Raw genomic sequence first — 12,865 nt, forward strand, 5'->3', positions numbered from 1 at the left:
GGGCAGGGGGTACTTGCTGTGTCTTCTATCCCCTCTTATCTGTTTCCAATTGCTTCTGTCTTTGTCTTGGAGTGAGATTTTTGGGTTTTTTTCCTGACCTAGGCTGGAGTCCTTGGCTGGAGGGGAACAGTCGAATGTATAGTTTTTGTTTTGGGAGATGATATTTTTTTCCTTGTAATTCTCTCTCTGTTATGAACTGTTACTCTTTTCATTTTAAACATACTTTTGAAAAATATTTGAGTGTTTCCTTTTGGTGGGGCCCTGTGCTTGAGTCTGGATGAGACTTTTAGTAATCTCAAACTAAGTACTTCACAGGGGTGTTCTTTGAATCTACATCTGTTTCCTATTTGAACAAATTTCCCCTTTTGTCGTTCCTTTTCTTGGTCTTTAATTGTAATTCTTTCCTTTTACTGGCACTGATATGCCCTTTTATGTGTTGCAAAGCGCCGAAAACCCTTAAAAACAAACAAAAACATCACAATGTAAACATTTCCGTAACCATGCAACAATCGCATAGTGATTTTATTTCTACTTATAATGACAATGATCATGTTATAGATACTGATGCGTTATGCACATACATATAATTTTGCCCAGTAATGCACTTTGCTTGAATAAACAGAACCTGCCAATCTTTTTAAAATATTATTTTTTTCTAGCTCGTTATAATATCTATAACTACACTCCCAAACTGGGAATATTTTGGCCAGAACAAGTCATCCTTCAAAATCATCGATTACAATAAATGACACTCCTCATGTTAAAATCTCTCAGACCAAGACTGGAAGGTCTTCCGCGGGAGTTCCCTCTTGAAGAACAGCACCGAGGGAAATGACTCCTCTTTATTGGAATACATTAAAAATGAATAGGTTATTTCCCCTTCCTCTATAATGTGATTTAAAAGTAGAACAACGCTACTTCTATTCAGAACGCTACTTCTATTAAGAACACGGTAATATGAGAAAGGAGAGCGAGATGTAGAACCACTTAGAATGAAACCAAATTGTTAGATAATAATGATTTTATTTTTTCGTGTAATATATAATAAATAATAAAATCCTTGGAGAAGACAAATGACCTTTATTTGTTTATCTTTATTTATTAAAAACAAGCACGTTTTATTAATTTCATTTAAATATAAACATTGATGCGGATGTTTTAAAATCAAAAGCAATAGGATTATGAAAAGCAAAAGTTAAATAAAAACAGAGAGGAGGAAAAAAGAAGAGAGAAGAGAAGGAGAATAGAGGAGGAGGAGAGAAGAAGAAGAAGAAGAAAGAAGAAAGAAGAAAAGAAGATAAGAGAAGAAGAAGAAGAAGAAGAAGAAGAAGAAAGAAGAAGAAGAAGAAGAAGAGGAAGAAGAAAAAGAAGAAGAAGAGAAGAAGAAGAAGAAGAAGAAGAAGAAGAAGAAGAAAAGAAGAAGAAGAAGAAAAGAAGAAAAGAAGAAGAGAAGAAGAAGAAGAAAGAAGAAAAGAAGAAGAAGAAGAAGAAGAAAAGAAGAAGAAGAAGAAGAAGAAGAAGAAGAAGAAGAAAAGAAGAAGAAGAAGAAGAAGAAAAAGAAGAAGAAAAAAGAAGAAGAAAAGAAGAAGAAAAGAAAGAAGAAGAAGAAGAAGAAGAAGAAAGAAGAAGAAGAAGAGAAGAAGAAGAAGAAGAAGAAGAAAAAGAAGAAGAAGAAGAAGAAGAAGAAGAAAGAAAAGAAGAAGAAGAAGAAAAGAAGAAGAAAAGAAGAAGAAGAAGAAGAAGAAAAAAAAGAAGAAGAAGAAGAAAAGAAGAAGAAGAAGAGAAGATGAAGAAAAGAAGAAGAAGAAGAAGAAGAAGAAGAAGAAGAAGAAGAAGAAGAAGAAGAAGAAGAAGAAGAAGAAGAAGAAGAAGAAGAAGAAGAAGAAGAAAAGAAGAAGAAGAAGAAGAAGAAAAGAAGAAGAAGAAGAAGAAGAAGAAGAAGAAAGAAGAAAAAAGAAGAAGAAGAAGAAGAGAAGAAAGAAGAAGAAGAAGAAGAAGAAGAAGAAGAAGAAGAAGAAGAAGAAGAAGAGAAGAAAAGAAGAAGAAGAAGAAGAAGAAGAAGAAGAAGAAAAGAAGAAAGAAGAAGAAGAAGAAGAAGAAGAAGAAAAAAGAAGAAAGAAGAAAAGAAGAAGAAGAAGAAGAAGAAGAAGAAGAAGAAGAAGAAGAGAAAAAGAAGAAGATGAAGAAGAAGAAGAAGATAGAAGAAGAAAGAAGAAGAAGAAGAAGAAGAAGAGAAGAAGAAGAAGAAGAAGAAGAAGAAGAAGAGAAGAAGAAGAAGAAGAAGAAGAAGAAGAAGAAGAAGAAGAAGAAGAAGAAGAAGAAGAAGAAGAAGAAGAAGAGAAGAAAAGAAGGAGGAGAAGAGAGAAGAAGAAGAAAAGAAGAAAAGAAGAATAAGAAGAAGAAGAAGAAGAGAAGAGAGGTGGAGAATAGGAGAGGCTTATTGTCTATAGAAACGGAATTTCATTTCGGTTCACTTTGATTTTCCATTATTTGGACAATAAGAAGAAAATGAAGAAGAAAAATAGCAGTTAAAAAAAATAAATATTGCGATAGCAACACCAAGCGTATATATATATATATATATATATATATAATATATATATATATAATATAATATATATATATATATATATATATATATATATATATATATATATATATATATATAATGTACTAACTGTCATACCATGTACACATTTTTGATATTTGCTTTGCTTTTGGGTTTCTCTGAATTAAATATTTAAAAAAACAACAACAATGCAATCCCGACATAAATATTGTTGTGTGACCACAGGAAAATGAAAAAAGTAATAAACACACACACGCACTCACACACACTGACAAATAGACATATGCACACACACAGAAGCAAATGTATTGCACACATAATATACATATTCATACATACATAAATACACATACACACACATATAAATACACACACACACTGACAAACAGACATGGCACAAACACAGAGCAAATGTATTGCACACACAATATACATATCATACATACATAAATACACATACACACACACACACATAAATACACACACACACACTGACAAACAGACAGATGCACACACACAGAAGCAAATGTAGTGCACACATATACATATTCATATATACATACACACACACACACAACACACACACACACACACACATAAACACAGACACAAGCCCAACCCATACAAACAATATTTTAATAAAAATCATAAGTTGATGGAACCTTTTATTGTGATTACACTTTGCTGACAATTTTCTACTCATTTTATTTTCAGCCCGGAATATCACTTATCATAACATGCGAATTGTTAGAATTATTCCCCCCCCCCCCCTTTTTAACGTCCCCCCACCTCCCTAAATAAAAACAAAAACATAACAAACGTATTCAATTCATATTGCGCAATGCTCAGAAATAAAAAATAATGTGAAATTGAATGTAAGTTTCAATTTAATTACAAAAACAGATCAAATGAACGTTTCGGGTTTCCCCTTTATCAACAAAACAGGATGAATGAAACACCACAGATTCATCTTAACTACGCCACTACCACATCAATTTCATTCATCTGTGGTGTTTCATTCATCCTGTTTTGTTGATAAAGGGGAAACCCGAAACGTTCATTTGATATGTTATTGTAATTAAATTGAAGCTTACATTCAATTTCACATTATTATTTATTTCTTCGAGCTTCAAGCAGTAACATTTACAATGCTCCGAAATAAAAATGGCCGGCCTGCCCGTCCACCACGTGAAGTCAAAAGACTCCAATCTACGTCCATATTCTGTTATTATTTTATAAGAATGATTGAAAACTGAACATAATTATATATGCTTGTTTTAAACATCGATGCCATGCACAATATTTTGCGTCGCTGGTTTGAGAGCATTCCACAAACAACAAGAAAAAGATAAAAACCGACGTATACATTATGCAGGTCTGACAACCGAACACAATTATGGGCCTAGTTTAACATTGTTGTAATGGACAATATAATATATATTTTTGCGTCATTTTTTTTTTTTTTTTTGAAAATTTCCATTAAAACAGAATGAGCCCATAAGGAATTGGGTTTTCCGACCTGCAAATAAGGGCACGTCGATCAAAAGACTTTGGCCTATCAAATCTGAAAATAAGTAAGAAAAAAGGTCGACCCCACCCCATAAAACAGTCAACGATTAAAACAACAAAACAAAACACGACAAAACCAGAGAAACATAAGCTTTTATATACAGCAACATCCACTACACGTGCTCAAAGCGCCTTGCAAAGAGTCTTAAGCAAAATGCAACACAGAAAAAAAAACCATAAAGGACGAGACGAGACATGACACCTCAAAGGCGATAATACAGTTCCTCGCCGCCGGATACAAGTTAGTGGAATTCCAGCACTCTCTGCAATACGGCACGATGGAGAATGGTGACCGAATTTTATATAAATTATATATATAATATATGTGAATGTCGTTATCTCCCTTATGAAAATCGGATTTCGGCACGCTCCGATTCTAGCACGCTTAGTGGCTTCTCCCGAGAGCGTGCAGGAATCCAGCGAGTACTGTACAAAAAGTTGTTGTTTTTTCCGATTGATATTAGGATGTGACAAGAGGTATTCTATATGCAATGCCTGACAACACGCGATGTGATCTACTTTCATCTTTGTCGAACATATTAAAATAGGAATGTCTATGTTTGTGAAAATTAAGCGTACATTTCTGATATCCGATACAAGGAATGTTACTGCTGCTGTACTCGAAAAAACAAAACAAAAACTAAAACAAAAACAAAAACAACCCACCCCCCTAAAAACAAAGAAAAACCCCATAAAAACTCCAGAAAACAAAACAAAAACAAAAAACAGAAACACACACAAAAAAAGACCTAAAAACAAAACAAAACAAACAAACAAAAAACAAAAACAACCCCCCCCCCCCAAAAAAAAAAACCAAAAAAAAAAAAGACAAAAAACAAACAAACAAACACGTATTTAAAATTTTGGCCAAATAACTTCGTCCTTCTAATTAATATCGATCGACAATTAAAATACCCCTCATCTTATAAAAAAAACTCTCATACCTGGGACTTCATGTCTGATAGTTTTTGACAAGACGAGGGTCATTTCAATCGTTGATCGATATTTGAAGGACGAAGTTATCTGGCCAAAATTTTGAATACGTGTTTTTTGTTTGTTCTTTGTTTTTTTTTTTGCATGTTTTTTTTTAAAATATTTTTTTCCGAGTACCGCGAACAGATCCACACTACACTCCCCGTCAACTTACTCACTCCACCGTAACTTAGTGGCTATTTAAATTATATTCTAAAATTTACAATGGAACCCATGTATAACAGTCTGGATATAACTGCGATCCGGTTATAACAGGGGTCTTGAAAATCTCATCCTCCCCTCCCCCCCCCCCCCCCCCCCCCCACCACGTCTCTTTGCCTTTAGTAATATTTACCAGATATTATAGCATGACTTTTAAGGCCAAATCGGTTATAACCATGACTCTATGGTTATAAGAGCTGTACAAAAACCTACTCGGGTTATTTCCCTTCTTGAAATTCGGCGGCGACAACAGATTCAGTTAAGAAGGATTTTAGGCTGGCCCTACCATTACTGTTACACCGGGGTTCCTCTGTATTTCTTTTTAAAAATTTGACATTATGGTTTTGCACAATACTCTATCCTATTAAAAATAATATAATTATTGAGATCAATAAAGAATATGAAACTATCCCGAAAGGTTGTTTTTGTGAAGCTCGCCACAAAAAAATAAAAAATAAAAAATACTTCAATGTTATGGCCTGACGCTTGGGATATTCCAGTCTCCCCTTGGAATAGACCCTAGATACAAATTTCCCCTTTGGGATGAATAAATGGAATTTTATTTATTTATTTATTTTATTTTGTTTTGAAAAAAAAATCAACAACATCAGTTTTTCTGGGTTACATTACGAACAGGGATACTGTTGTCTTCTGGCACTTTTCTACTCACTTCATTTCTCGTTATTATCAACACACGTGCCTGCTCCACTCACTTTTCTGAATAAATCCCGTTTTTTTTTTTCAAATAACTTATTATTGGAGTATTTTTTGTGGCGAACTTCACAAAAACGACCCGCTGCCACAGACTCTTATGTATTATTAAAAAAACAAAAACAAAACAAAACACAACCCAAACAAACCACGGACTAATGTGTACTTATTTGCAGGTCCGACAACCCAATTTGTTATGGGCTCATTGTTGTAATGGAAATACTCTCATACTATCTCAAAATATTGTCCAATAACAACAATGTTAAATCAGGCCCATAATCGAGTTCGGTTATCAGTCCTGCAAACATGTGCGCCTTAACCCAGACACATTGTATTGAGTAAGTAAAAAAAAATGAACAAAAAAATGAATATAACTGCTTCCAAAAAAACCCCTAAAAAACTCAAAAAACAAACAAACAAACAAACAAAACACATTACCAACCACGGAATGTTTCAGACTCAAAACACTTCTTCAGTCTATAACAAACAAATACATAATAAATTGTTTAAGATGTCATTCTATTCCAAGATCCTCTTACTTATAGAAGGGGCCGTGTCAAATATATCTCTGCCATCGACCTGGTTTTTAAAAATGATTGTATTTATGTTTTTATTGATTTTGTTGTTGGCTGAAGAAGGGTTTTGAGTCCGAAACGTTCCGTGCTTGGTATTTTGTTCTTTTTCGAAGCTGATATATTCATTTTCGTCTATTATCTTTTTTTACAACCCACGGCTTCTATCATCTTAGTATCCTTTAACGTGCTGTAAGTATTAGTACCGTCAGCTGGGGTTTTTTTTGGCTCTCAGTGTGACTTTGTCTCAACTGATTTGGAGCATTTTCGAGTATTCTCAGGCATGTTGTTGTTATTTTCTCCACTAGAGGACTTGATTTTTCATCAAACGAAATAATTGTTACAAATCTAAATATAATCTACTTTGTCCAAATCTATAGAGGCAAAGTCACCTCTAAAGGCAAAGTGACCCCATTTGACGGTACTCTTATCATACGGATGGTAAACTGTCGTGCTCTGGAAAAATCTCGTATTCACAAAAATTTGGCCAGAAAACTCGTCTTTCAAATATAGATCGATTTAAATAACTCGTTTTGGCAAATGACTATCAAAACTGGGACTTCCGCGAAGTCTTTCATCAAGTTTGAGAGTTTTTGACAAGATGGGAGGTCATGAATTTTGTTTTTTAAATAAATTCCCTATATTCATGCCATAGGGGAAATTTGTCTCTAGAGTCGATTCCAAGGGAAGACTGGAATAACCCAGGCGTCAGCAGCACTGCAGCGCCGCAAATTGAGCTAGGGTGAGGTGACTTGCTCAAGGCCACATAATGCAGCGGCGAGTGATCGAACTTGGTACCTTTCTGGTACGAAGCAAAGACCGTACCACTGAGCCACGCTGCTCCATCCATCCAAATCGATCGATATTTGAAGTACGAGTTTTCTGGTCAAATTTTTAAATACGATTTTTCTTCTTCTCTAGAGTACGGCAGTTAACTGGTTTTAAAAAAAGAGACTAAATCAAAACGGCCTGGGGTGACGTCAGTCCAGGTCCCATCCAAAGAAATGATGGCCTCTCTCCACATCGGTCGAGTCGATGACTCGCTGCTCCGCGGGGTTCTTCACGTCCAGTCTGTGCCATCGGCTGGGAGGCCACACGACGTGGGACGCCTTGGCCGTGATGAGGCCGATGGAGACCTGCGGGAAAGATATGGCGGAAATGAAAAACAGAAAAAAAACCAAAACAAACCCAAACTAAAAAACAAACAAAAAACAAAACAAACTCTAAAAACACAAAACAAAAACAAACAAATTACAAAATATAAACAAACAAACAAAAAAAGAGCCACCCTCCCCCTCCCCCAAGTGTATAATGAGTACCTGGCGGTTAACAGCGTTGTCTTTGTCGGTAAAAAGTTTAAATTTTAAAATTTGAGCTTTTAAAATTTGAGCTTTTATATAGAACAATATCCACTAAACGTGCTCAAAGCGCTTTACAATGGGTCCATGGCCAACAGCAACATTAACATGTAAGACGGGACATGACGCCTGTTAGGTGACGTTACAATTTTTTCCCGGACAGAGACAACGCTGTTAACGGCCAGGTAAAAAACAATATTATAATATTGCCTCACAGGCACCGTGCCTCGTCCAACATTTAAAGTGTTGCTAGAGGCTAGGAGCACGTTTAGTGGATACTGCGATATGTAAATGCTCTCTATATTATTGTTTCCTAACCAACAGCAAAACTGAACATGTAAGACGAGACATGACGTCTGTTAGGCCATATTGCACTTTTTTACCCGACAGGGACAACGTTTTCAACGACCAGGTACTCAATTTACACCTGAGTACGATGAAAGAATGTGAGTAATGAGCTTCTTCCAAGGACTCAACTATGAGCCGCTCAGACAGCGACTTAAACCCTGGATCTTTCGGTTCGGAGGTGAGTGTCATACCACATAGCCGCACAGGCTGTGATGAGGCCGGTGATGGTGCCTGCAAGAAATGCATGGAAGAATGACACGAAAAATACGACATGCGAGTTTTTATTTAGCACCAAGATTTATTTGCTGTGCTCAAATGCCTATAAAGGGATCCCAAGCCGACAAGCTATGCTTCATATCCAAGATGAAATAATATGACGCCGTTGTTATTCCAGCGATAAAGATGAGAACTAATTATAGGGTATGGAGAAGTGTCAAATGAAAACTGAGAATGAAAATATCACGATGTCAAGAGAGACAAACTCGAAATCCATTTGACACAGCACCCCTGCCTGGCTGAGAGAGAAAGAAAGAAAGAGTGAAAGAAAGAAAAGAAAAGAAAGAAAGAAAGAGAGAGAGAGAGAGAGAGAGAGAGAGAGAGAGAGAGAGAGAGAGAGAGGAGAGAGAGAGAAATGAATTGGATCCCAAGTTTGGTTCTCTGACACCGTGATAACAGTGATTGTGTAGCTGGATCTTGTTAGATCTGGCGGAGAGTACTTTGGGAAACACTAGCGTCCTTTCCAAAGGTTAGTTAGCAATTGTGTTGTCCGTTTCACGCTAAAGAAACCAGCTCCGGGTCCCAATTTCCCTGAAGGGCAATTTTTTTCTTCTTCGAGGAATTAGCAGTAGAAAATCTTACAGGCCCAAAGTTGTTGCTGTCCAGACTGTGTTCTAAGTTATCTCCCTCTACCCAGCAATGGCCTTTGGGGACTTTGATCTGTTCTTCAAAGCAAGAATGAGACCTGAGGAGTTGAAGAGATAAATATAATATTGTAGTCCAGAAAGAAATATATTACTAACAAATTATCATAACGTAAATAAATAAATACACGAAAGTAACTGATTAAATAATCAAATAAATAAATAACAAATGAATGAAAGAATAAATACATTAATAAAATTTTTAAAAAATGAATAATACATGAATAAATGAATAAATAAATAATAAATGAATTAAGGCATGAATGAATAAATAAATATATAAATTATTAATACAGGAATTAATGAATGACTGAGTATATAAATAAATATTGTTGTGAATAAACCCACTATTTCATGTGTCTGATCTTCTCAATTTTAAATTCACTTTGTGATATCCCTATTTTAACCCTTTCCATACCAACCATTTTCAGACTTTTCCCCAAAATTTCACACACAGCCAACACAAAAATATGTTTTTCTTACTCAAACAGAAAAGCAACAAATACATTTCATGCATAATATTGATCAGCAAAATGAACTCTTCAACACGATTTCACGTTTTTATAGCTATCTATAATAAAACATTTTTCTTTAAATTGTGTGATTTACAAAATAAATCTGAATGATAAAAGTGCTGGTTGGATGGTAACGAATGTGACGATTTTCCAATATTATGGTTGGTACGGAGAGGGTTAACCTAACAACACCAGTTAGGCACACAGTGGGTTACAGATTACATCTCACATCAAAGGATGAACAAACATCAACTCACTTGACCTCATCCCCTTCCAAGGCGACAACTCTTTTGATTAACCACTGGTCAGGGTTCTTGGGTGATCTGGGAATGGATAAAAGGGACACATTACGAAGCTATATCAGGCATAGAGATAGAATGCGCTTGGCCAAGGAGTTCACAACATTGCCATCCAGAAGTATAACGGACCAACACACAAGCTCTGTGTAACCATGAACTTTTATAGTCTGGTTAATACAGTTTAGTGAGAACAACTCACAAACGCGGATGGCAAAAACAATAACAAAGGCCTGAGTGACGTCATCTTCGAACTATCTATAGTAAGTATTAACCAGTAGATTTTTGACCAATACAAAAATGGGATTTGAGATACACCATCACACGTGCTCGGACAAACATATCTGGTTGTTTATGAACAATAACGTGAATGATATCGACCTCTCTATCTGATCATTGTTATTGTTTTCATACCGCCAAATGGTGACTAGTTATCACACGATTTTCTCGATCATATTATAAACGTTTAAGTTTACACATAGATTTATGTGTTGGTTCTATTGACCAAGCGGTAGTACAGTGTGTATTTTACTCAGACACATACCATCGATAATAAAACCTGTGTAGTTTGCTATGTCAACCAATCACTGCCATTGTTTATATTATGACGACTGTCCGAGAGGCGTGGTTATCTATGAGTTTATTAAAAGGAAAGACAAAACATTTAAACTTTCTATAGATTGAATATGAAAAAAAAATAATCAGTTCAAACAATGATTACAGAATATGTTTAAAAAAAAAAAACCCCAAAAAACCCCTCCAACAACCAAAAAAAAAAAGAAAACAACAAAAAAAAAAACCCGACAAAAAACAAACAAAAAACAAAAACAAAAGAACAAAAACAAAAACAAAACAAAACACCACAACGACCAGTATGATACAATTTGCAAGGAAAAAGATATCACCTCCCACTATACATTTTGACTGCTTCCCTTTCAGCCAAGGACTCCGGCAGGGAGAGGACAAAACCAAGTAACTCCATTCCAAGACAAAAAAAAAAAAAAACAAAAAAAAAAAACAAAAAAAAAAAAAAACAACAACAACAAAAAACAGCAGAAAGCAACTCAGAAAACAGGCAATATACGGCGATAGAAGACACAGCAAGTGACCTCCTGCCCACAAATTGGAGGTCAAAAGACCCCACCCAGTTTATTTTTGTTTTAACGAGATAAGTGATGAGCCCGGGCTATAGTCGGACACAGTGACCTAACAACAACGTTACATAAAAAAACCCAACCCATTGGTCTAATTTTGTATTTGTAGCGGTGTTCAATATTTGGATTCAGTAGTCTGATGTCACGCCGCCCGCAACGGCGGCCATCTTGATTCTAAACAAAGAAAATCATTACTTTTTATTCTTCATGCTGGCTAGAACTTTTCATATGCCTTGTGATCAGAATGTGTAAAGTCAAAACATGATCAAATTTATGTTTTTTTTCCCATCTGGATACGCTTTTATTCTCGCCGGAGAAATATTTAATACGGGCGTCCGCCATTGTTCCGATAGTTTTAGAGCGTGGCCTTCGTAAAGTTATGGCCTGACACTGACCAAAAAATGACGTCAAAATGCCAGTCTTTTGCTACAAAAGAAAACAAATCGTGAGTTGAATTCAATAGTTCAACCAATGAAATAACTTGTTTCCATGAGCTCTACTAACGACAACTCACTAATGACGTCAAACTGCCAGTCCTTTTGGATTTCAGTGTCCGGCTATAACATAACGATGGCTACGTTTCGAGCCAGTGTTACTAAGTTACCATGCATCATTAGGAAGGTTCCATCAAGCGGATTGTTATTGTTTTTATATCGCTAAATGAGTGTGACTAGTTATCACACACATTTCTCGATCATATTATTATAGACGTTTAAGTTTACACATAGTTTTCTGTGTTGGTTTTATTCCTCAAGCGGGAGAGCAGTTGGTGCTTTACTTAGAGACATACCATCGATTGAAAAACTTATGTAGTTCGCTATATTTACCAATCACTATCACCGTTTACATGATGACGACTGTCCGAGAGGCGTGGTTATCTAAGTGTCTATTCCATTTCAAGACAAAAACAGAAAGCAGCTCAGAAGATATTATAGATAGTATGCGCTTGGCTAAGAAGCTCATAACATTGCCATCCGGAAGTATAACGGACCAACACACAAACGGTGTGTATCCATGAACGTTTATAGTCGGGTTAATACAGTTCAGTGAGCATTACTCATGAACGCGGATGGCAAAAAACAATAACAAAGACAAGAGTGACGTCATCTTCGAACTATCTATAGATAGAATGCATTTGGCCAAGGAGTTCACAACATTGCCATCCGGAAGTATAACGGACCAACACACAAACTCTGTGTAACCATGAACTTTTATAGTCCGGTTAATACAGTTTAGTGAGAACAACTCACAAACGCGGATGGCAAAAACAATAACAAAGGCCTGAGTGACGTCATCTGCATACTATCTATAGATAATTCGAAGATGACGTCACTCAGGCCTTTGTTATTGTTTTTGCCATCCGCGTTTGTGATTTGTTCTCACTAAACTGTATTAACCGGACTATAAAAGTTCATGGTTACACAGAGTTTGTGTGTTGGTCCGTTATACTTCCGGATGGCAATGTTGTGAACTCCTTGGCCAAGCGCATTCTATCTATAGATAGTATGCAGATGAGGTCACTCAGGCCTTTGTTATTGTTTTTGCCATCCGCGTTTGTGAGTTGTTCTCACTAAACTGTATTAACCAGACTATAAAAGTTCATGGTTACACAGAGTTTGTGTGTTGGTCCGTTATACTTCCGGATGGCAATGTTGTGAA

General features: G+C 35.8%; 1 protein-coding gene across 1 annotated transcript; it reads right to left on the reverse strand.

Annotated features, from left to right (window-relative positions):
- Positions 1 to 5,617: 5,617 nt before the first annotated feature.
- On the reverse strand, positions 5,618 to 10,971 carry LOC144975550 (mitochondrial inner membrane protease subunit 2-like). The gene is made up of 4 exons (XM_078919711.1): positions 10,958 to 10,971; positions 10,014 to 10,079; positions 9,180 to 9,282; positions 5,618 to 7,751 (listed from the first exon to the last, which is right to left on the reverse strand). Exons 1-4 carry the CDS (start codon positions 10,969 to 10,971, stop codon positions 7,596 to 7,598), a joined length of 339 nt encoding a protein of 112 aa, XP_078775837.1. The 3' UTR covers positions 5,618 to 7,595.
- Positions 10,972 to 12,865: the final 1,894 nt, after the last annotated feature.

This window comes from Berghia stephanieae, chromosome 6, assembly GCF_034508935.2.
Source record: "Berghia stephanieae isolate SIO BIC M18660-M18661 chromosome 6, UCSD_Bste_1.3, whole genome shotgun sequence".
NCBI lineage: Eukaryota > Metazoa > Mollusca > Gastropoda > Nudibranchia > Aeolidiidae > Berghia > Berghia stephanieae.